This window comes from Melozone crissalis, unplaced genomic scaffold (genome assembly GCF_028551555.1).
Source record: "Melozone crissalis strain CALT ecotype California unplaced genomic scaffold, PUWL_Pcris_2 ptg000023l_1, whole genome shotgun sequence".
NCBI lineage: Eukaryota > Metazoa > Chordata > Aves > Passeriformes > Passerellidae > Melozone > Melozone crissalis.
In genome coordinates, this window is record NW_026535801.1 from 34,414,590 (window position 1) to 34,440,426 (window position 25,837).

At 41.9% G+C, this 25,837-nt stretch overlaps 1 protein-coding gene across 1 annotated transcript in view; it reads right to left on the reverse strand.

Annotated features, from left to right (window-relative positions):
• Positions 1 to 25,837, reverse strand: part of NCKAP5 (NCK associated protein 5) — a 369,194-nt gene that overhangs the window by 214,837 nt on the left and 128,520 nt on the right. The window contains exon 3 of the mRNA XM_054278273.1: positions 23,956 to 24,033. Within this exon, the coding sequence (XP_054134248.1) occupies positions 23,956 to 24,033 (78 nt within the window). The remainder of the gene's footprint in view (positions 1 to 23,955; positions 24,034 to 25,837) is intronic.

The window sequence follows — 25,837 nt, forward strand, 5'->3', positions numbered from 1 at the left end:
GTTATAATTCCCTCCACATCCTTTCCTTCTGTATTCCCACAAAGCACTCTGCTTTTCACTGGGGTTTTAACTCTGCTGAAGTCAATGAGTTCTCACCAGCTCTAATACACATGTTTTGGTGCTGGCTCTCCTAAGCAAACTTGGTTTGATCCTGAAGTCAATGATTATGGACAGATCCATTCAGGAATATCATCTGTGTACTGTCCCTGGACATCCCAGAAGAGGATAAACCTGGGGAGAGCCAACATTACAATTTCTGACGAGGTTAAAGCAGCAGGATCAGTAATTGCAGGGAGCTGACAGAGCCCCTCCTGTTATTTTACACAAAATGAAGAAAGGTGTCATAAATTTTCACAAATTGCTCAAATATTAAAATTTGAGTAGTCAAACACTTATTTCTACCTCAGCACTCTACAGGAAATGTGCAGTTTGAGGTGGTAATGGAACCACATTAATGACTCCCAGAACCAGCCCAACTTTGAAACAACGTGCCTTGAGCCTCACTGCAGAAAGAAATGAAGACATTACCCATGCCAACCACAAGAAACAATCTCCTACTCAATGCTCACTGTTACACACCATACTGCTCTATTATTTACTGCCCCTTTTATGCTCCTCTATGCACAGAAGCACATAAAATTTTCTTTATTTTAAATTAGGCAAAGTTTGAGAGCTTTCCTGAGAGGCAAGGATTTTGTTTTTCATTTCATTTTTTAAAAAGAATTAAAAATCTAGATCATAACATCCAACAACAAACAACAGTGGAAGTCAGTGCCAGGTTTGCTTATTTCTCAGAAATAAAGTTGAGCAGTCTCAGGACCTTGTCATTTGAGCATAGATTGCATTTTGGCATATCAGATGCTGCAGTAATGGGATTTTGTAAATCTGAAATGCATTCATATTGTGTACATAAAGAAATCCCTTGATGTTGTACTTAGTTCAATGCTCTTTTTCATCATATGTACCAACCCGTGCCCCCCTGCGTTCAACAGCTAATAACCAATACATCTGATGAAAATTAATTGTCTTGACAGCTTGCATAAAAACTATAAAGGTGCAAAGGAAAAATGCTGTGGCAGCATTTTCTTTCTCTGTAGGACAGTAGCTATGGAAACTATCTTCAGAGGCCAACTGGCCGCCATCCCAGTGCAGCACAAAAAAATCAAAATGCTACTTTTAGAGGGTTAGTCAGTGGCACCAGTCATAATTATCAACATCTATGATGTTGCTGCACATTAGCCACAGCAAAATATTGGTTGATGTTGTTGGGAGCAAAGCTGATACTATACCACTGTTACAGACCAGGATAACACAGAGCCTTATAAACTGTCCTCATACTGATTATGATAATCTGTCAAAAATTGCATAAGAACATGTAAAAATAGCTGTCTAAAATATCCATGTGAAAACCATCCAATCTCCTAACAGAAAATATTTTATTCCTTATTATGATTGAAATACTCAGGTAAATACTCGCAGATGAAGAGAAAACCTGTAATGATGCTATTTAACTGTCACATTTCATTAACTGAAACTTCTCTTTTCTGAAGGGTTTTATCCCATATAGCTAGCCTGAACAAAAGCTGTGATTTCTAATACAGTCTGACAAAATCATCATTTTTTATGAATGCTGAGAGATTATGAAGGATTTTTCCCTAAAAAGATAAGACACAAAGGAGCCAGAGGTTCATTATTGCAAATGCACGTGGCAACTTTCACTGCCTGCCATGGAAGAGTTCCTGTGGAAATGCAGTCACAGGTCATTGATGAGACTCCAACCTTTGAAGAAATATGTCTTCCATCCAAAACAGTACTCAAATCAGGAAGATTTCAGTCAATAAGAAACTTACTTATAAGGAAGAAAGCTGGAGTATAAATACACATCAAGCATATACACAGAGGTTGGCATTTCACTCAACCACACAATTTTGTGACTCTGTGGCATTCTCTAGTGGATAATTTCTCTCCCTGTGGATACCTTTCTCCAGTTTCTCTGCAAAACTCCTGCTCTGACACCAGCAATTCTTATTTAAAAGGCTTATGGAGACTACCCAGGAAGGGCAGATTTTACAGAGCAGGTTTATGTCCAGTCAAAAGCCAAATTCTCCCCAGGGCCACCCTGCACTGGCTGGGTCTGCTGGGGGCTGTGCAAATGGAACCTCCTGAAGGATCTGACTTGAAACCTTGGGACCTTGACATGCACTACAAAACCAAACATGAGCATGGCTGAGGCACTGGGCTGTCAGCCTGTTATCCTGGTAACCTCTGAGCAGCCACAAATCAATGATGGCCTCATTCAAAAAAGTCTATGCCTCTGGGCAGAAAGTAACTAAAAAATTAGGCATGCACTAAAATACATGACATTTAGACAACTTTGAAATTCAGTTTAGCTCACAGATTCAATTGTTGTTATCCACCTAACTCTGCATCCCCACGCTGCTGCTCCCACTGAGGAGCTGTGACCCATCTCCTCGTCAGCTCACCAGGACCTGCTGTAAGAGCTGGGACCCAGCTGCACTCACAGCAGCACATCTTGCCTGCTGAAGATCCTCTAACCCAACCACTCCACTGCCTAGTTCATTCCAAATGGAAGCAAAGTAAGTGATTTTCAGGCTTTTAAACCAATGTGAATTACTATAAATAACAAGTAGGTCAAGACCATGTTTTCTCTTGCATTTTCTGTTGCTTACAACAAATGATCCAATCCTGACCCCTGCAGGTCCCTCACCAGGATGGTACAGCCTCTCCTTTGGGGCTGACTAGGTGAGATGGCACAGCTCCCCAGGGGCAGCCCCAGGGAAACCCAAACATTATTTTCCACTCACCCTGGTCTGTCTCCTTGTAACCTTAGTCACAACCTTCAACAATCCTGCAAGCGCTGTATGATTTTCCACAGATGAAAGGTTTTTCTCTTATGGAGGAAAGAATGTGCCTAACCTGTATTTTTTACAGATCTAACAATGCATGCCTATTCCTTATTTTTAATGAATTAGCAGTGTTGAGCACCTTTCTCTATTAAGCAGCAGATGCAGTCTCAGAAATACTTCTTTACTTACACTACCTATTAGACAGTCAAAGAAATAAATTAAGACCTTCAATGCAGTCTTAATCCAAACTATTTCACTGATTGACTGAGTGCCTCACCATTTGGGAAAGGAGCTTTCACACATCCTATCCAGACCTCACTGACGGGATAATTTGTAATAGCACTGTAAAAGAAAAACAATAACCCCACAACAAAAAGGGGCAAGTTTTCTGCAGGCAGAGGGAGATTCACTACTGCTGCAGATGGGAAGGGAAACCCAGCTGTAGAGCTGTGATTTCATCCTGTCATGTAGGAGCTCTGCATCTGACATATTGACTGGGGTAACTGGAGGGAGGAGGATCATGCCATGCCTAGATCCCCCCAGCGCCATCGATAAATCCATGCCTGGCTGGAACTGTGGGTTATATTTTAGATCTAACAACAGCTCTCACTAATTCACCTGTTACCTTTACATGGTTATATCAGCAGAAAATTGCAGCAAAACAGACCAGAATTATTACATGCCTCAGACTTGGTTTGGTCCAGCTACTACTAAGCAAACCAAGTTATGGTTCAGCTAACTTGGATCTGAGTCAAAAATACGTGGGCCATGCTGCCACCAGAAAAGAGGAGATTAGCAGAAATGAAAGGAGGGACAATAGGGTTTGTGTGCCAAAAGCCTGAATCTTTTCCTGTGTTAATCCCATCAGAGACACCCATGACTGAAAACCTTTTCTTGCCTACCGTCCTTAAGGCTATCACAGCTACTCGCTGCCCAGTGAAGATGTTAAGGAGATTAATCCACACTCTAATAATATTTATCTAAGTATTGCTAAAAATATCTCTCTTAGAAAAGCCTTTACATGACAAGGGAGAGATAACCTCACATACTGATACATCCCAAACTATCCAACCTCCACCCTTGCAGAAAACCCAGAATCAGACAAAAAATGCACAATAAATAATAAAGCATGTTTTCATTACTCTAGGAAATAAATCCTTCAGGGACCTCTACCACCATATGCTTTAACAGTGCACACTACACCAATAAGTTAAGAGCAATGGCTTTTAACAAAAAATATTTAAGTAGTTATGAAAAATCTGATTCTTTCTTTGATACAAGTAGCTCTACCCCAGAAAACAAGTCTCAATAAAATAAAAGATTTCTAACACCTGTTAATACCACACTTATTTCCTACAAGTTTTATGGTTTGGTCTCACCCCTCACTGAAATTCATGCTGTTGCAGATCTTAATATCGTTCTCCACACCTTCTTTCACACCTTGCAACACCTGTATCACAAATCCTGAGACTGAACATGCTGTTCTGCTGCATTTTTTTATTCCTTTAGTTCTGACACTTTCCTAACTCAGCTTTTCAAACTTAATAGAATATCCCTTTGCAGTTAAGTATTTTCTCCCCTTGATTAATTTGTGCAAACCTGCAGTTCTCTTCCTGAACACAAGTTCACATTTTCTTCCAAGAGGAAGCAAATCAAAATTCAAGAAGGTAATTTCCTTCCTCCTCGCCTGCCAAGATCATGTTGATATCTCAGTCCCTCCTCTCATCTGGTCTCCTTACTCTTCCTCGGAGTTCTGCTGTCCCTGATTCTGGCTCCTTGCCATACAGGTTTATTACAGTTTTTCCTGGCTTAAAAACAACAGCCATCCTTGACTTTACTTCATTCTCTGAACACTGAACAACTACACTGCCATTTATCCTCATCCTTCTTCTAGTCTTTCCTATCAAAATACCAGAAGTGGTGTTTTACCCTCTGTGAGTTGCAATCTCAGGAAGCAATTCCTAACTCCTCATCAGGGAGCCATGAAGCCTCCTCCTCTCAAACCAGGAGCTGCTTTACATGGAGTCCAGAACAGGAAACCTTGGGATGTGCTGGGACTTCCTGGGTTTCAGATATGGAGTTTGGGCAGAGGCAGCCCAAGACATCAGCATTGTAGGCTCCTGTTAGCCTCCAGTCACATTTGGACCTGTGAGACACAGTGCCAGCCACAGAGGCTCAGCAGTTCTGAAGCAGCTCTTCAGATATCCAGCCTAGTGAGAATGTCAGGCTTTGAGAACAAACAGGACCCGTGACATCAAAACAAATCTATTCTTGCTCTCTGACTAACAATTCCTCATTTTTCTTTGTACCCTGCAGCCTAAATTTCTCATCATTTGCTGAGCTGTGTTTCACACATACAATGTCAAGTTTGGGACATAGATATTCTTTGTGATCATATTTTAAGACATTAGGTGCATTTGAAGTGCCAATTCAATGTGAAGAGGAGCATTTTCTCAGTGAAAACTTGATGTGTGTTGATATTCAAGGTTTTGGGCCCACCATTCATGATAGCATACCTTGATTTCCCCTGCAGCTGTGCTCCAGGACAGCACCCTGAGCATCCCAGATACAACACAGATGCAGCAAGGTCTCCAGCAGCTGACTCCTTGCTGCATGCCCAGGACAGCAGCTGGTGCAACCTCTTGGGCCAGCTGGGAGATGAAGTGGAGGTGTGGTCCAGGACCCACCAGGGATCACAGCAAATAATCGAGTTTTTTCTCATTTGTGCAATGTCAGCTGGTAATACCAATGCTCCTTGTCTGTGTTCTACTACAGTGCCATAGCAAATGTAAATAAAGTTATTTAACAAGAGTGAGCATTAAAAAAAAAAATCAAACCATAGCCATGTACAATGCCACTATAATTGGTCATTTCCATTAGGTAAGATTGAAAATTGATCACTTGCTCATCTCCAGGATACAAGCTCTAGCAGTAGGAGTACAGCCAATGTTACTGGAGAGAGAGCCCTGCAGCAAAACTTAGAGCAAATTGTTCCTATGTTATGAACGACAAACACCCATCTAGAGCTCAGATACCAGAGGCATTCCCAGCAGTCTTCTCTACTACCACATGTGCTATTTACATGAAAAAATATTTTTACATGCTTGAAGGTTGGCACGTCAGATTCCCATTAACACCACCAGGAATGAGTGCAATTCAATCTCCTGTTCAGTAGCCACCAGGAATCACTTTATTGCAGATGCCAAGAAGGCCAGGACACAACACATGGTTACTGTGGCTCCCCTGGTAGCTCTGGTCCTCTCCCAAACCCAACAGAAAGATGCATTTATTGCACTGGGTTTGGCCCACATTCCCCTCTGACCACATGCCACACAGGTGTGTCCTTAGCCAGGACACTGCTGCCCTTCAGGGTGCAGGAAGGCACTGAGCTCATCATTCCACAAATGCCAGCTGAGACTGGGAACATCCACTGGAATGCACACACACACAGCGGGCATGCAGAAGAGGTGCACAGGCAGCCGATTCAAAGAAGGGGAGAGAAAGGGAAAGAAATGGAAGAAAAGTTCTGTAAAGATCGATGTCTTTTGCCACAGAAATGACTATTTACAGCAATGAAACCTGAAATTATAATTTGAAATGCTTAAAGCATGTAGCTCATCTTCAGAACAAAATAAACCCACTCAGAATAAGGACGTGGTATACTCAGGCACGAATTACTTTATCATCATCAACTCTACAATGGGATAAGGATTTTAGCTTCCTGTAGTGGCTCAGATCAAGAGCATGGGTAAAACCTTGGCAGAGAGAAGAACTGAGAGGATTCAAGTGGACATAATGAGAGAGCAGCTGCATTGTCCATTTAGAACAACACAGGCCATCAGGAGCCAAGAGCCCTTTTAGAGGGGTTTATACACAAAGCAAGGGAAGTTATTAGAAGGTGGAAAAAAGATGTACATGGATAGCAACTGGTATATGTTTGGCTCAGACACTTGGAACCACATGGATTTAGGAGAAATCCTATAAAGAGAGACAGGGAAAAGAAGAACACTAATTTTTTTGTTCTTTCACAGCACACAGCAGTGTTGAGAACTTTGCTTCTGTAATATATCGAACTTTTTTTTCCTCACATATTGGATTTTCCTTCATGATCTTACTTTCATTCTGATTATTCTGAGGAATAATTTATGTTTCAGATGCCAACTGTCAGTGCATACACCACACAGCAAGATGCAGAAGTACTTGATTCTCCTTTATGAGCCATTAACTTCTGCACTTTAAAGATTGTCTCTGCAAAAAAAAAAAAAAAAAATAAAAAAGCAGCTTCCTATTTTCATTTCAAATGATAAATATAGAAGAAAAAATAAATTCTCAAAGAAACAGACAACTTAAGGGTTGCTGACATAAGTCTTGCTGCATAACTTTCTCTTAAGGTTTAAATCATTTGAATATATCAAAACTAATATATATATTCTTTAAAATTCCATTCACATCAGCTTGATACTGTAACCATCACCTAATGCTCTAATACCATCAATCCTTTCATAATTCCTAGGAGTTTCCATATGTGACGTCTAAATATCAAATAGTTAGAACCAAAAAACAGAATTTTGCTGCTGTAATAATCCCTCCAGACCTTCTTCAGAATGAAAGCATAAACACAAATCCTACCATCAACCTTCTGGTTGATGTTTTTACACAAATATTTTTAAATTGCCCTTTCATTCTCTCCTTTCTGAGCAGTGGAAATGCTGCATCACTGCTCTGAGAGCCTCAACTTCCCCATGGTGCAGTTTCAGGTGGAAAAAGAAGGCTTGAGCATCCATGGAAACATCAGCCAAGAGCAGAAACACCATGCCTGTGTCTTAGATACCAGTCCCAGGTCAGTTCCACCACTTGATGGGATTATGTTTTAGCTAAATCCAACAGCAGCTATTGAATTGCCCTTCCTGAGAACTGGAGCAAAGCAAAGGGGATTGGGTTGTTTGGGTTTTTTTGTACAGCACCTCTTTGCAAGGTGCAAGTGAACAGGAACACACACACTTAGCTTTACATGCAGAGCAGCCTATCTATTTCAGTGCTGTAACTCCAAGGTTAAGCAGGTGTCTAACTGGTGGCAAGATCAGGGTCTTAAAAGGAAAATTAATTAGTGTAAGAAGTGGATTTATGCACAACACCTGGCTGCTGCTGCTGCTGGGCTTATCTGTGTCGGGATTTATCTGGTGGAGACAAGCAGTGGTGTAGCAATAATGCTCTACAACTGTTGTAACCAACCCTACATGGCACGAAAGAAGAGTTAACCATTAATTATTACAGAAAGGGAAGTTTTTTGCTAAAGAAAGAGTGTAACATGAAGTGCTACAAAGCATACATTTAAACATCAACAAGAAAAAATTGCCAGTAAGTGCATGGTAAATGAAATAAACTGCAAAAATAGAGATGAGGAAAAGGTGAAGTGGGAATAAATTTCCTAGGAAATACTCTAGAAAACAGACCAGACTGAAAAAGCCAAAAACTACAATACATACAATATGTATGTATACAATACAAACGTATACAATAACATACAATATTTCTGAGCTAAAGTATATAATCTTCCAGTCCATGATGTTCAGTGAAAGGGGAAAGAATAAGAGAGATGCTGAAACCACTGTGAACGTTTTATATTTTTTGCTTTTCCATCAGAGCTCTGCCCTGACCATCCAATCCATCCTCCCTGATGAGCACACCACTGAGATGGGGGTACACACCACATGGGTCACTTTAACTCTGTAAATTGTGTGCTGTGACACGAGTGGGACTGCTCCACTGACACAGAGAACCTCCATGTCCAAGGATTGGTGGGAATGGGGATCACAGCACAGGCTGCAGCTGCTCTGGGAACAGGCAGGGCTTCAGAGAGGGCAGCCCAGCCCTGCTGAGGCTCGTTCTGCACACCCAGAACCCAGCGGGTCACAACGAGCTCTGTAACCTGGATGGTTCCAAATTTTATTGGAGCATTTGTAACACAAATGTACTTTTCCACACTGCTTCCCTCCACGGCACAGCAAATTGCAGGTTCTAAAAGAAACATGTAAATCCATAGCAGCAGAAACCTGATGACATTTTGATTCTTGCTACTTGCAAGCCCCATGCAATGCCAGTGGCATTAATCCCAGTGTTCACTAGCAAAAGGAACTAAGTCCTGGTAAATTCAACCAAGGGCACTCATTGCTTTATGCTGAAAGGGAGTTCTGTATTTAGCTTATATGATTTGTTTCCTCCCTTAACAAGAAATGGAAAAGCATTTGTGGTATTCATGGCCAACAAAAAAAAAAGGTATTTTTGGTTCACCACCAATAACCAGCATAAAAATGTACAAAAAAAAAAATCCTCATTCTGATTACTGCCTAGTTATTCCCCAACCACATTTAAAACTCTAGACTGCCCATTCCAGCATTTCAGTGCAATTTTTATTGACCTACTAACCTGTAACTCTGGGAAGCCTGGAGCTAAGAATGCAATAATGGCTAACAAATACAAGTCTCCAAACAGAGTGAAATAACCTTAAGTAAACTACTGCCAAGCAAAAGTCCTGCAGATCAAACAGTTCCCACGAAGCCTTATGCTATTAACTAGCAAAAGAGTCCCATGATATCTCCATAGTCATGCACAACAACAGAGCACTGTGCTTCTGTTTACTTACATAGCTTATCTGCAATCCAGTAATGTATACAGCCAGCCCCTCCGATGTAAATCACTTCTCTACTTCATGATACTTCCCTTGTTAAAACTTTGCTAGCTTCCTAATGATAAACAGGGGGTTTATCTGGAATATCTGGTTTTAAGGGATGGGTAGTGGACACTTACAAAACCATTTCAATAAGGGACTCTGAATGGTTACATGGAGAAAAAGAGTTGTTAACATGCAAAATAAAGTTTGCAACAATATGGTATTTATGTGGCTCTGCATTTTTTCTGCTGCAAGGCCCACTCACACTTATTCCACCTTATTTCTGTCGTTCCCTGGGTAACCTCACCTTGGGAAAGAGATAGTGGAGCTAACAGCTTACCACAGCTAAAAAGAAGAATCAACAGCTAAAAGCCCAATGGCCAGCAGTGGGTCACTCAACTCTCTGCGTTCACCTCACGCCCTACAGCTTTGTGTATTTCAACTCATTTCAGAAATTGCTTTCATGTCATTTTCTTCTCTACCTAATAGACTTCTTCAGTGGGGACAGTCTGCATCCAGCCATCAGCGCAAAGTGGAGGGGTCAACCCTTAAACAATCAGGAATAAAATTAAAACAGAAATAAAACTATTAGGATGCTCCTTCAAGAGGCACAGAACGGGAACAAAATCTGCTGCCTCTGAAGCAACAGGGGTCGAATGCGGATCAGGGAGGAAAAGGCATGAAAAAAGTGCCTTGTCCTTCTCCCCCGCGCCGAGGAGGGGCTGGGCCGGGCGCGCAGGGGGCGGTGCGGGCTCCGGCCGGCCCGGTCCCGTTCCCGGTCCATCCCGCCCGGCGCTCCGGGACGCGGATCCCATCGGCGCTGGCTGCGGCACGGCCGGCGGGGCGGGCAGAGGCCGGGCCGGCGGTGGGACCCGGCGGCTGCAGGTGCCTCCCCCGCCCGCGGGCCGCGCCCGGCTCCGCACAGCGCCGCAGGCCCGGGCGGGGGAGCGGCGGGCGCCGCCGGGGCGGGCGCGGGGCGCCGGGGAAGGGGAGGAGACGGCGGCGCTGTGCGGGGCGGGCAGGAGGCGCGGCGGGCAGGTGAGGGAGGGAGGGAGAGAGGGAGGGAGGGATAGGAGAGTGGATGGATGGATGGATGGATGGATGGATGGATGGATGGATGGATGGATGGATGGGGGCGCGGGAGCGGCCGCTCCTTACCTGGGGCGCGGTGGCGCATCCTGCGGCGGGCGGGGGCCGCGCGTCCCGGCGGGCCGGGGAGCCCCCCGGGGCCGCCCCCCGCCTGGGCAGAGCGGCTGCCGCCCCTCGGGCCGCCCGCCCCGCCGCCGCCGCTCGCCCGCTCCGCTTTGTTCCGCCGCGGCGGCTTCTCCTGCCGCTGTCGCCGCAGCCGCGGGACGCGTAACATGTGCCTGGGGAGGGCGGGCGGGCGGGCGGCTGCCCGGGGTGGCACTTTCGGCGGGGCGGGGAGCGCGGCGGCCGGGCCCCTCCGCCCCCGGCCCCGCGGAGGAGCGGGGCTGTCAGATCCAGCCCATCTGCCGCGATCGCAATCGGTCGCAAGTGAATGGCTCCGGCAAATCTGCGGCGGCAGCAGGGGCTCGGCGCGGCGGGGGGGTGGCGGAGGCCGGGCCATTGTGTGCGGAGGCCCCCCGGTGCCCCCGGGCTGGGGGCGGCGGGCGGGGGCTGCCCGGGGTGTCCGGAGCCGCGCAGCCTCCGCTTGGCCGCACCGCGGCCGGGCAGCGCTGCCCGCGGCATGGAACATCGTGGGGAAAGCCCTCCTTGCTCACAGCCCCGGTGCAATGCTCGGCTGGAGCCGGTGCCGTCCCAGCTGTCCTCCAAAGTTAGCAGAGAGGGATGAGTTGGATTCGCCGAGGGGCAGCGGCTGTGCCCACAGGGCTGCTGAGGGCCCCGTGTGTGACACACTGGTGAAAGAGTTCTGCTGGATGGAGACTCACAGGCATGCACGGCACGCTTTTAAACCTCAGGGTATATGAAAGAGCAGTTCCAAAAGAATCGCTGAAAGCTTTGGCATCTGTTAGTCCAAAAATAGCAAGTTAAATTTTTTCCTGGTTAGAAGAAAATCTAAGTGGTACATAAGCCAGTTATTTGTAGATACATGGTGTGTATAAGAGAACCTAAGATGTGGCAAATGTGAGAGAACCTAAGTGAACAGTGAGCAAGAGTTCAGGCAGGATTTCCCAGTTTAAAGAGGGTAAGTGAGAGATCATGGAAACAGGGTGAGAAAAACTGACATAATGCAAATGAGAGGCAGTGGGTACACTGGAGTGAAGAGACTGCAGGAACCAGGGTGCAAAGTAAATCCTCATCTGTGGTGCTGAGACAAGAAGGTAAAGGTAGAGCTCTATCTGAGAATCAAAGACAAGTACTAGAGAAGCAGAACTTCAAAAATTAAGGTGGCAGGAGTTTTTCTGGATTTTGAATTTGGAGGTTTCTTAGCAGAGGAGCTCAGAACAAATCATTGGATAATGCTCAGATTTTACTCAACAGATTAGCTGTGGCTGAAGAGAGTGCAGTAAGTTGGAGGGGGAATCTCTTCCTGTGGTGGTACAGAAAACACTCCTTGCAGCTAAATGTGTTGCTGTGGTGTCTTGAGTAAACCCATAGACAGATCTCTTCATGCAGGTTTTCTTCCAGGTTGGCAATTCCTTTTTCCAGCGTGAAATGAGAACCTCCAAAATTACTTGAATGCGTCAAACCTGTAAGTTTGTCCTTTCCAGGACACAGGCACCTTGCTCTTTCCTAATAAGACACAATTGATCCATTTTCTGAGGGCTGATCTAGGGTCCTGGGCTGGTCAAAGATCTTGTGTTTAATTAACTGTAATGAGTGAATCACAGATGATACAGTGATGTTCTTAACTACTGCAAAACTCTGTGACAGAAAACTGCAAAGCAGCACGGGACAGGAACTAAGCATCATGGCACACAAGAGGTCCTCTCCAAGTCTGGTAGAATTTGGAGCCTCCAAAGAGATTGTTATTCTCAATTCAAACATAATTTCATAATTTAAACCATGACCCTGTCTGCTGATGTGTTTTAACTGCTTTGTAGTGTAGAAAAACACCTTGAGCAACTCTTGTAAGAGCCAGTTTGCCTGCTGAGTAGAAGATATGTTAATTGTCTGTTTAAATAGAAAAAAAAATCCCAATAAAATATAATCACACTATAATGCCTGTTGCTCCTTTCTAATTAGTGATTGAGACTGCAAATGCAGTGTGGTTTTTGAGACTGGGCTAACATGTGAATGGCTGCACTGGATCTGTCCAGAAAATTTGTGTAATTTGGTGTCATTTCACTGGCAAAGCCCAAATATCCAGGGGAAGATCCAGCACTTCACCTCTCTCCAGCCCCCTGGGAGCTCAGGGATCTCCTGACCCAAGCTTGCCCTCTGTGTGTTCAGTACATCTCACCAGCTCCCTTTCATGGCTGTCCAGCCCCTAACTGAGCCCACATACACTTATAAAAACCATGTTGCAGATGCTCTGATGCTTGTTTAGATGAAAAGTCTTCCTTTCATTTGTTTTTCAATGTGCTGCCTGTTTTCATCCAACAGCCTGTGTTTCTTGCATTGAAAGGAGCAGTGGACAAGCAGCTCCTCTCCATGCTGCTCACATTTTAGCTGACATTCCCCTGCCTGGGTTCCTGCTGTTTCAGACTGAACTGTCCTAGCTGTTCCATGAATGGAAACCAACTCCTGCTTATGATTACCCTTTTCTGTCCTCCCCTGAACTCACCCAGTTTTTTCGCACCTTTTCTGAAATGGGGGACAAGAACTGCAATTGGTACTCCAGTTGTAATAAAATCACTGGCATCATCAAGGTCCCTTTCTAGGGATTGTACTGCAGACCTTAAACTATTATCCAACTCAGGGTCAAGTCTTTCTATGAAGTCTGCAAATTATTGCATACAAAGTTTCTATTTGAAGACCTCATCTTTCCATGATTCTCCTTTCCTGAATTCCTAGTGAAAACATGGAATAGTTTCACCAAATCTGCTAGATTAACAGCAGCTAAAGAGATAAAAAATATTTTTTAAAATGTTGCCAGTTCGTTAATTATTTTCAGGCCTAAGCCTACATTCACTGAAATCAAGAGTGACAGACTTGGTCTCTTACTCTGTAACTGGAAGTGATTTAGAATTGAAAAGAACCAATATTTATCTACAACTTAAAGCTATAATTACAACTTGAAAGTGTTTTTTATGCATATGGAGCTGCATAGTATCTGACTGCAGAGATACTGTTCTTCTATGTCTCTTCAAGATTAGTAGTATCTCAGTTTCATACACAGCAACAAGTATATGTTCCAAATCATTATTTCTTGTCCCTAGGCTTGCACATTTTTGTCTAGCATAGGCATTTACAAGATAATACACCAATCTTCAAACAAAATTCACAACTTGGCTCACCATTGCTTCTGAGAGACACAAAAAACTGCAGTGCTCATACTTCAAAACACTAAAATGAAGTAGATGATAGCATTAGCTCAATACATTGCTGCTTGCCGTAGTTTTAAATTAACCATCCTAATAACTGGCATGGGCAAATGCATGATTTGGGGGATTTTTTTCATTTTCTCAGAGACACCAAGGTACCATTGGAGGGACTGATATTTCCTAAAATTATTTCTGCTTCTCAGCTGGAATAACGAATGTATGTGGAGGGGATGTACCTCCGCTCACTGCTGCATTTTCCAAATGGGAGAGACCAGGAAAGAACAGGAATATTGGCAGGTTGGAGGTGACATATTTGCACAGTAGTCAATAATGCCAAAAAAACCTAAAAGAACCTTTAAGGCAGTCTCTGCTTTACAGAGAAACTTCATACTCAAAAATGTGGGAGGGGGAAGAAACCTCCCAAAATGAAGTGAGTGAAGTGAGTGAAGTGAGTGAAGTGAGTGAGGTTATTAAACTTCACTCTCTTCTTGTCCTTCCATTAATACTTCTATATTTGCTTACACAGGACTGAGGCTGTGTATGGGTGATGTAAGACCAGATTTTCAGATGTTCTACCACAGGGTTACACCAGTGGTGTTCTGGAGCTCTGTTAAACATGAGCAGGGTAGAAATCATGTGAGCTGACGTCATTAATGGAAACAGTTGCTCTTTCAGGCTGACACGGGGCACTGTTCAGTGAGACCTGGGGCAGCTCTGCCCCTTTGAGGGCTTCAATCCAGCTCTGGGGACCATTGCCTGCACACCTGGGAAAACTGCCAGGCCAGGCTCTTGCACATAGAGCCGTGCACCAGGAGTGACAGGGACACTCAAGGAGTGCCCTGTGCTGGCAGGAAGAGTCAGTCACTGGAGCAGAGGTGGCAGAACAAGGTGGTCCCCAGTAACCGTGCTGAATTTCCCAGTGCAGCAGAGCAGGCAGGCGGTCCGGCTGCTGCCTCGTGCTGATGTGTGTCAGCATCAGCTCCTGCTGCTAATGGGGACGTGCAAGCCAAAAAGGATTCCATAAAAAGTTTTCTCTGGATCTCAGTGGAGTTAGAATGTAGATTCTTCATGGGAATTCTGAGTATCTTTTGGGTTGGCTGAATAAAGGGTCAAGTGCTGCCACTTGCCACACTGCAGAACAGAAGGGAAGTCATGACTTTACTGTCACAGCAAGGACACAGCATTTGGCCATTTTTTTGAAAATTTACAGCTGTCATTAGAGGAATTGAGAGGAATTTACAACCTCCGGTGTGTTTTTGGACCAATTTCTCCCAGGGCTCTTCAGGAAGATAGAAACTTCCTTGGCATTTGAAGTCTCCCAGCCATGAGGAGTGGAAGATCACAAAAATACAGGAAGTAGGAGCCACAACATAATACTTATGACTTCCAAAAGGGCTCCAGAGGCTTTTGGCTTGCCTGGCAGAGGACTAAGAATCTACAGAATGAAGAATAATAATGGATTTATTACAGCACTATCGAGAACTGAACTGGGAAGAATTTGTAAGGTAGTATCAAGTTTCCTCAGTAAAGGGCAGTGGGAGCACTTACTGATTCTGGCAAGGTGTGGAAGCAGATCAGTTTCTCCCTCTGCCATCCTTAAAGATGCTACATAAATGAAAGCAAACTGAATAACCTGCAAATGCTGGCACCTCCTTACTGCAAAGCATTTGGTGGAACTCAGTGTGGGGTTTTTATTTTTTTGCTTGTTTGAGTTATACTTTCTGAATTCTGCTTAGCTAATCAGGTGGTAATAAAACTAAGAACCCTGCATTTTGCAAGCTTTTATTAAATTTTGAAAATCTCAGGGGAGTATCTACATAAGCAAGAGTTAGCAAATTGTGAGCCATGCAGATTTAAGTAAGAAAAAACTATGTTCATGTCTTTAATATGTGATGAATGCTGTTTTATATTTGAAACCTTGTCCCCAGTGGAACCTATTACAATAATGTTTATACAGGTTTATGCTATAAATGCATTATATTTTCCCTACAGCAGAATATGTTGGAATGTACTCCTGATTAAAAAAAAGTGTGAATGGTAATATCCCAGAATCTGGATTGCTATAGGCACAATTATGCTTTTTTATTAACAAATTAAGCAATGAAAAATATAATTTGTTAACATAAAAATGACTTTGTACAGCAGGCAGAATTGATAGAAAATGCACCCTGAATCTCCTGCACCATGTGGGAACTGGAAATCAGCCAAGTCCTACAGAATTCAGGGAAACTGGATCTTCAAGTGCCAGTGTCACACAAAGCCTGGACAGAGGTGCTGACTGCCATGGAAAAAAGCAGGAAGATGACAGTGATGGATCAGCACATAATTAAATAGCAGGAATAAGTGGTGTTACAGCAGCACAGGTGTTCTGCTTTCAATTTAAGGCATATTTGTCGTGTAACAGGCCCAGTCATGACGCAGGGTCTACATCCATGGTTTTCTCTATGTGAAAAACCCAATGGTTTCATCAGCACAGGACATCCATGTACTTTAAAATGAGCTGCCTGAAGACAACAGGACAGAGTCCTTTTCTTCTGCTCCCCTTGCCACTGCCAAGCACCTGAGGGGGGACATAATTTACTTTATACTGTGGAGTGGCAAGGGCCAAGGACAGGAGCGGGAGAGGAGACATCCAAAGAAAGGCCACCTCTTCCTCACCTCATCATGGTATGAACACAAGAAAACCCTTTCCCATCGCACAGCATGGGATAAGGCTGCCACCAAGTGTGTTTTAGGCCATAGAGTTTTTAAAGATTCAAGCAGGGATGTGGGAACTTCATCCCTCAGACTGAGCAGGCTGACAGTGCACAGTGCTGTGACTGAGCACAGCAAAACTCTGGCTCACACATGGATCTCTTGTACAAGCTCTATTACCTTTCTTTGTTAAAAGGTGATTAAATTATTTCTTTTTGCATCCTTGGGGCTGAGGAGATGAAAACCATTTCACACTGTGTGTGGAACAATGAGGCCCTGTTCTCACTTGGCGTCTTAAACTCTTGTTTTAATATATTTTAAGGGAAAAAAAAAAGGTTGAGCATTAAAGAATGAAATAGAAATGTGAAACTTGATTATTTAACTTCTCTTTCACAAGGAAAGGTGCTAACCTGACTTGCATAACTTCATATACAATTTCTCCTTGACATTTTCTACATCTGCCATCAGCAGTGCCCTATTTGTAGACTTCATTAGGGAAACAGATCAGTAAGGTACCATTCCTATAAAAATAGCAAATTAATGAGTTTTCTTTCTTAAACCCACCATCTAAAACCCTATCTCATAGCCTGTAACTGTGCAATAGTCATTTCTATAATATATTTTGACATCCTGATTTTATAAGGGCCTGAATTCTCAGTTGTTGCCTTGATGTAAGTCTATAGGTTTTCCTCTGCCAAATAGGAGCCAGGGATCTGTTTAAAGATAAGTTGTTCAGTTTTAGAGAAGACTTCAGGGAAATGCCACTATTACTCATTGAAATTACTCTTTGCTCTGTGAATAAAGCAAATAACCTAATTGGGATTATCTGAAGAGTGAAATATGATTCAATTTGACAAACCATGGCTGTGTGCGGACATTAGTGGAAGAGTAAATTCAGCACCAAATAATAAAATGAGACTGGGGTCAGTTTCCTTTTGGAAGAGTTTGATTTCTAAAGAAGAAGGAGGTAATCCCAGAGCACCAGCACTCAATAATTGCGTATTCCTTTCTTCGGAGCCTTGTGTGGGTGTGATCTGGGTTTCCCCTTTGTGTGCTTGTGGGAACCTAGAACATCTCTCCAGCAGTCCAGGATTGCCAGGACCCCTGCCAGGGGGCTCAGAAGCCCTGGCACAGAGCCCAAAACACCTGTGGGTTTGATTATGACCCGTGGAGCAAATCACCAACCTTGTATGAAGATCAGCAAGCCACAACAGTTTAGGTAGAATAATAGTGAAGTTATCACGGAGTGAAAAAGTAGATTTTGGGGTTTCTGGTATGGGGGTTCACGAGGCAAGATGGAGGGAACTGGGCGTGTCCTGCCTTTCTCCTTCTTCTTCTTGGCCTCCATCTTCTGCTGTGATGTTGGCACTTAGAGATTGGTTTAGGGTAGAAGCTCACTGCCTAACACAGGTGATAGGTATTGGAAAGTAATTGTAAATATTGTACATGTAGTTTTTAGTATAAAGACATAACACTGTCCTGGGGGCAGGCAGAGTGCCTGGAACTGTCCTGCTGGATGGACCTCGGCAGGGCAGGAGAAAGAAATTTATAGATAAGAAACAATAAACAACCTTGAGACCGAGAAATGGAGAGCCCTGACTCTTTCTTCAAGCCGGGCTGGGAAAAGAGACTTTGGAACTTTTCTCAGGGTCACTCTGACAAGCCAGAGACCCCGACAGGTGCTGTTCCCTGGAGCAGCTGCCCTGAGCTTTCCCTGCAGGGCTGGGCTGGTCCGTGCTGCTCCCCCATGCAGGGATGCAGCAGTTGTGCAGCGCCCAGCGCTGCTACCTGGGCCAGGCTGCCCTGCAGGGGACAGACAGAACCCTGCCACTCGCACTCAGCGTCAGACAAAACCACTTCAAAGAAGGGTTTTTTTTCCCCTAACCCTAAATAGCCACAACAGTAATATGTATATCTGCATACACAAAAGAGTTTGTTCTTAGGAAAAATCTTAAACAAATGCAGAACCATGCCAGGATTATACATTTCATTCCCCAGCATATAAATGAGGAGCTAATTTAGTCTGGGCTGTTCATGCATTTTGCTTTTAACAAACATCCATATGCCAAATAGACCTTCCACATACTTCCCTGCTGGAGTTTTTTTTCCTTTTAACTTGGTAGGGAACATTTGTGATCCTTATTCAACCAAATATATCTAAAGAATATATTTTGCTCAAGGCCTTCTAGTTTATAATTTAAGAGAAACAAAATCAATTCATAGTTCTGGCAGTCTCGCTATTATGACAAGTATACATCTGTGCATACTACTCCAATCCCTAATTAATTACAGAATGTTATTAACATTTTATAATTTAGCATTGGTTAATTTATTTAATTTCATAAACACGGCCATATGAAGTTACTTTTTATGGACCACTTTTTCATCTTTTGCTTGCAGTTCTGAAATCTGGGTAGTTTAGCATAGATACAGAGATATTTGCTTGTATCAAGATTATTTTCTGTTCAGATGGTTCTCAGTCCTTTATGTAATGACTTCAATGCTGAGGCTTGACACTTCACTCCTGACTCAGGCAGCACTGATGAGCAGTGTTAATGGGAGTTTTTTCCAATTAGAGGAAACAGGCTGAGAGTCATGTTCTTTAAAATTAATACTTCTATGAATATATAATGCCAATCATATTTCTCATTACCAGGGCACATCAAGTTGAGTTTAATTTTAAGTCAGCTTAGTAAATACATCACAAAAATATGCCCTGTTGGAGTTAAAGTGGATCGTTGCTGAAAGAGATTTATTTATTGATCTGGTAAAGAGCTGCACATAAAATTGCTATCAACTTTAATCAGATGAGAACAATTATTTTATATGAATAATTAGTGGAACTAATAAAAAATCTGAGCAGGTATAAACTTCTGTGAAGCATTTATATTTGTTTGAAAGACAGTGGTAATTCTTGATTTACCTCACATAAGCACTGATTCCACTGCAACTGCAACAAGAGTTCTAGCAGCTATTCAGCCTTTTCCTATACTTACATGTTTAGTATTTATAGGGGATTTACACACTCCATCAGGTTCCTTTTTTAATCTTTAAACTATCCTCTCTTACTTTCCTATGACCCTATTAAAAATGCAATCTAAAAGGCAAGTAATAAAAACCTTGTTTTTCTCTATATTCACTATTCAGATTGCTCTCAACCAATCTGGTCCTGAAGTATCTTTTATAGCTGTGGTGTGACATGGGCATGGTACTGGGGTGCCAGAGGAAGCAAGGGGTTCTCATTCACAGATAATAGGATGACAGTGTTTCTTGTGGCCTGTAACCACATCTGCACTGCTCACTGAACCATCCACATTTATACTCACACACATTTGGCCAAAAATAAAATACATTTTTAATTGGTATTCTCATGTACATATTTAAACAATTTAAACCAGTCCTCTGTGGAAATGCTCATCTGAAGCAGTACTGTGAGCTCTGTAATACAACTTTGTAGCTTTACAAGGTTTTTATCTATATTTTTGTGTGTTTTTTCCACATATAAGGTCACAAATTAGAAACCTCAGCTTTAGAGAGATAAGTACGTTACAATGTTAGTTGGAAGAATCTGAATCCGTATCTGGTGACTGAATGACTCCTAATTGCCAAACTCAGTTCTACTCTACCTCATTCAAATGCTAAGGAAACTAAAAGGAATCAATGTTTGCATGGGTTGTACAAGTTTATCATATGTATCTAGCAGTGCTGTAGAGATGTAGGGAAAGAACCCCAAGAAAACACTATCCCAGCAAAACCAAAGACTGATGAAGAGACAAAAGACAGGCTTTAGAGGCTAATAGCACTAAACACATTTTTCCTGGCTTTGTGTGTTGCCAAGATGGTATGGCCAGACAGGTGGATCAAGAAGCAAAGTAGGAAGCCTCATGCTCTTACCACACCTCACCACACCAACCTCTAATCATAGACTACAGCGACAATTTTGGAAGATAATTAATTCCAAATACAGTCTCTAACTCACATTAGCATCGTAGACCAGAGGCAATGTTTGTTATGAGAACTTCCAGAATGGGTTAAAATGGGGGTTTGGCCCCAAGACCTGGCTGCTTACACCTTCACTCCCCTCAGGCCAAGTTACTAAGCCCTGGCAAGAAAAAGATGCTTGTGCAGAGCATGACCTTATTTAGTTGGGGTAGCACTTGATTTTTTTCTCAGCCTTCATTACTGTAATATCATACACAGGGTTTTTCCTTTGTGTGCCATGCAATTTATTCCCCTAAGATTAGTCTTTTTCTAGTCAAGCAGTTTAAAGCTAATCACAGTTGTTATTTTAATCTGTGCTCACCATTAAGAATTCTCACTGAGCTATTTTGCTTGTTAGCAATTAAGGCTTCCCAATGGAAGTTCATGATTACAGCAAAGGCAACCTGTTTAATACTTGGCACCTCTTTAGTACACAGGCATTAAAACCAGGAGCACAGAAGCATGCTAATGCTGCTGATGAAAGCAGAGCAGATCTATTTGACAAACTCTGTTTTGAATATACAGCATAGGAGAAATGCAATGCAATCCTCATGTGCAGTTCTGGTCCCTCCCCTCTGCGTTTTACATTTCTGTAGTGAGGTGGGGAAGTGCTGTTTGACCTTCATTAACTTATTACATATTAGTCATGTCTGAGCTGCAGCATCTTCTCAGGCTTTCACCAGGGCAGACTGAAGTGTTGGTCCCAGTTCCAGTAGCACTACTCATAAATTCCCTTTAAAAGTCTCAAGACCAGGATCTGACCTTTGCTTATTCAGGCAAGCATCCTATGCTGAATTATGACCTCTTTCCTCTGTTAAGAGAATAGGTAATTGCTGCCACTGATCGGTGTGTCAAGATTTAAAAATTATGGTCTACCACCAAATCAATTAGCAAAGACTGCAGGAGCAAATTTTTGCTTCTCATGTTGATTGTCCATGTGATTCTGCCATACATTAGCTGAACTAAAGCATTAAATGACTAGGTAGAAAACATTGCAAGGGGATTCTACTCACCTGTCCCAATTCTGTCCTGTTTAAAGCTATTTCCAGATAGGATAGGGCAGAGAAATACAAAATAATATTTTCCTTTTTTTTTTAAACTGATACATGGAGATGCCCAACCACTACTGTGCATCACCTCCAATGGTAAATGTTGGTGATTTACATTGATGGGGATCAAATTAACAAATTTGTCTCACATTGGGTAAATGTGTTGAGCTCCAACCTGAGAAATAGGTTCTGACAAGTCAAATATGCTATCAGTAATGTGAAAATAACTACTGTGAAATGTCTAGTATAAGAAAAGCTGTGTTAATAAAATCTGTATCATCACAAACTACTGAGGTATAGTCAAGTTTTAAGAACAAGGAATCTGAAGCTGGGTTAGAGGTCCGCTTTAGTGGAAAGCCATAAAACGTGACCTAACCATTGCCAGTCCTCCTGGTACAGCAATTACAGCAATAAATGTTCCACAGCAGATGCTAATGCCGTGTGTAAACAGTTGTCCTCTAAACTGAAAAGAAATTTTGGCCCCTCACATGTCTTTTAGGGTCCCATTGTACGTGTGGAGATGTAAAGGAAATGTAAAATTGATATGCACGCCATGGCAGCGGGTTTAGCCTCCTGTGCCTCAGCCTGGGCACTATAAATCTGTGCTGGCTGTGGGTGAGGCTGGAGGAGCCAAAGGAGCAGGATTTGTGTGTGTCAGGTTTATGGGCTCACCCTGACACTGCGGGGTTGTCGGTCAATGTCAGGTTCAGCGCCCGCTGACCCACCGGGCTCAGAGCATGCACCACAAATCAGCAGCATAATGAAGGCTGAGGAGAGGGCTCTGCTGATTTATTGGGACATCTGTCTGCCTGCGGACAGCCCAGCACTGCCCCTGTGCAGTGCCAGCTATTAGCATAATCCTCACCATGGAACTTCTCAGAGAATTTAAAAGGGAGGAATAAAGTGTTCAAAGAAGACTGGCTGAACCAGAAGGGTTTTTTCTTGTAGTGCTCATTACCAGATTTAACTTTTTATCCCAACACACCATAAAAATAATAATAAAAATAAGTAATGTTAAAAATAAATTAATGGTTTTGGTTTTTCAAAACCACTGAATTTTCAGAACACATCTGTATATCTGTTTGTAACAAAGTCACTGCCCCTACTACTTTTCAAAGACTTTTAAATATTTTAAATTTTTATTATTCATTTATATTTAATCACAGTAGTGTCATCTGCATATAATGTTATCACCCTCATTCTTACAAAATTAGTCTCCTGAACTCTGTAATGTTAAATGAAAACTTCTCCTTTTTGTGCCAATTATATTTGGCTACTTTTTAAAAAAAAGGGATAATTAAGCACAAACTTTAGAAGTTTGCTTATAACTAAGAGTCAATATCATAATGCTGCAAGCTGTAAATGCTGGGATACTACTTTATATTGTATAGATAAGTTTGTGAGGTGCAGAACTAATACTGGCATTTGCAAAGTCACTCTTTTTTTGTACATGGGAGGCATTCACCTGAAAAATCAGACAGATCATTATTTCTCACTTGATCGGAACTAAGGTGAAATAGGTTTCAGTCTATGAACATTAAATTATTCCCTGAAGATACTCTTATATTTGACTGTGTTTTAAAAGACTGTCACTGTTCATATGTCTTCAGAAAAAAAAAGTTAAATATTGCATTAAAAAAATTGCTGTGAATGTTGAAGGAATTTTATCACTGCTATTATTCCATTTCCTTTGTATGAAATGTTATGTTAGATAGGATTTGAGCAGTTACCAAATTTGCTGCAGACAGCATAGATACACCCACCAGCATGTGGAATCCCTGCTCTGCTTAAACCAGGGTGAAGTCTGAGCAGCATGAACAGAGAAGATGTAGAAAATCCAGACTATCAAGAGCACTGCAAAATTGTAAACCTGTCTTTATTTTAATTTCCAAACTCTCAATTAGTCATGCTGCTGTGGTGGTATTTTGGCTAGATTTTGTGTGCCATTCAATGAAAACACTTATATTCAAGGATATAAGACAATTTCTGAAATTCAGTCCAGTTGAAAGGATCTGAAGTAGAGTTAGCATCCACTGCCTAGAAACTGTAACATGAATAAACTTGTACATGTGTGAAACTGACCTGATTAATAAAAGCAGGATTCCACACGTGTGTGCTGCCCTGCTTGTTTCATGAGCTAAGATTTGGTAGTCTGCAAAGAATTAAAAAATGGAGAAACTGAATAGCTAATTGGCTAATCATTCATTTGAAGTCAAAAATGGAAACTGTGGATTGCAGAATCATTTCCAAAATAGCAACATAAATAAACATGTGTGGCACAGTACTTGCCTCCATAAATTCCAGCGTTGTTCCTCCAGCTGAGTCACTAAATGCTCTATGTATTTGTTGGAGTCCATATATTCCTAAAGGAAAAATTATTACAATATTAGTTTTTCAATGTTCAAAGTATTTGCAAAACTTTGAGTAAAAAGCAGTCAGACAGTTTGTGGAGTGCTCTTTGATTTTGCCCCCAAAGTTATCCCATGTACATAGAAATCACAGTGATGTAAAAATCTAGGTTAAATTCACATTTGGATTCATATAACATGAACAGGGCAGTAGCCTAATGCACACTTCAGAGATTATTTGAGGGGAAGACAAGAGGCACTAAGGATACACAAGCAGCACAAATAAACTAGTGTACATATAAATTCATATCCATGTTCTAAGCCCAGAATAATCTTCCCTGGATCCAGACTGAAGAGTAACTGCCCAGCAGTGCAGTCATTGGTTTTGGTGCACATTTTGTTTACTTTAGATAATAATCAAAGTGAACTGAATATTTGACTCAAATATTTATTTTATGGACAGTATGAAAAATACTATAGCATGTGCCCTATTTGAAAATGAAGCTATAACTCAGCCCCTACATTATTTTCCAGTCCAACTTTTGCAGAGGCAATAACTTGAAATATCAGCTCTATGAAAGCTCCTGTACTTGTGTCTAGACAGAACTTCTGATAAATAATCTTGACCAGATGAAAAATTTGGATTTTTTTCTATTGAAGCCTATTCTTTAATGCAATGCAAAGAGATGATGTTTATTCTCAGCAGAGAAATCTGTCAGTGATAGAAATACACCACCTCATTTCCAGGAGGAAGGCAACATCAGTGTTATTTATATCAAATATTTCAGAATGAGCCCACAGAATAACATGATCTAATATGATATATTTGGATGACAGCAGTACCAACACAGTCACATTACTATTATTCTGAAAGTCTATCAGTAATAACATAACTGTCCTGAAATATCTCAGCACAGCAAAAATATATCTTAAACCTCATATTGCAGGAAATTGCGAGTATTGGAGTAAAGAATCCTTCTTCACTTTCTGGAGACAAAGGCTCCATTTTTATAGCTCCACTGTTTTACCTTTGGACTCATCACAGAATCACTTTATGAGGTTCCTGTTTGTATTAGAAGTTGTCTCTTCACTGTTATTATTTCTTTTGTGTACAAATATGGATTTTTGTTGCAAAGTGGTTTGTTCTTTTGAGCCATTTGTCTTCATGAGCAGGACTATGAGACAGCCACTACAGAGACTGTACATCATTGTGTCTCCTCAAGGTGAAGATAAATGTTAGCTGATTTTATTGATCATAATTTATATAAAAATGTACATTTTTATTTTTCAGGACTGGAATTGTTCCAAGTGATTCCATGTTTCTGTCCACAGTAAGCAAGAGTAGGACTCAGCTCCCAAGGAGCCTCTGCAAAAGCATCTCAGCCATATCCTGCTCAAACTGCATGGCTTGAAAAGCTTTGGGTATTGCAAAACTTTCCATTAAACTCTGTGGTTGCCCCAAGTTTAAATTTCATTCTAACTGCTGTAAATAGAAGCATTACATAGCTGTTTCTTTCAGAACACATTAAATAATGGAAATCCTGAGAAACACCATGAGCCTCGGTGGCAATTAAACAGGAAGCTTATTCTAAGCTTATTCTAATAAATTCTGCAATACACATATATTAGAGTTCACCAAATATATGCTGTACAAATATATAATGATGATTAGTTGCACTACCAAGTTCTTTAAAACCAGTTGCCTTTTTTAGTTTATATTTTTTACTACAATGAATCTGGCATAAATTAGTACTAATACCTTTACATCTTTGTAATGTAATATTAAACAATATTCCTGATTTATTCATCAGTGCACTTT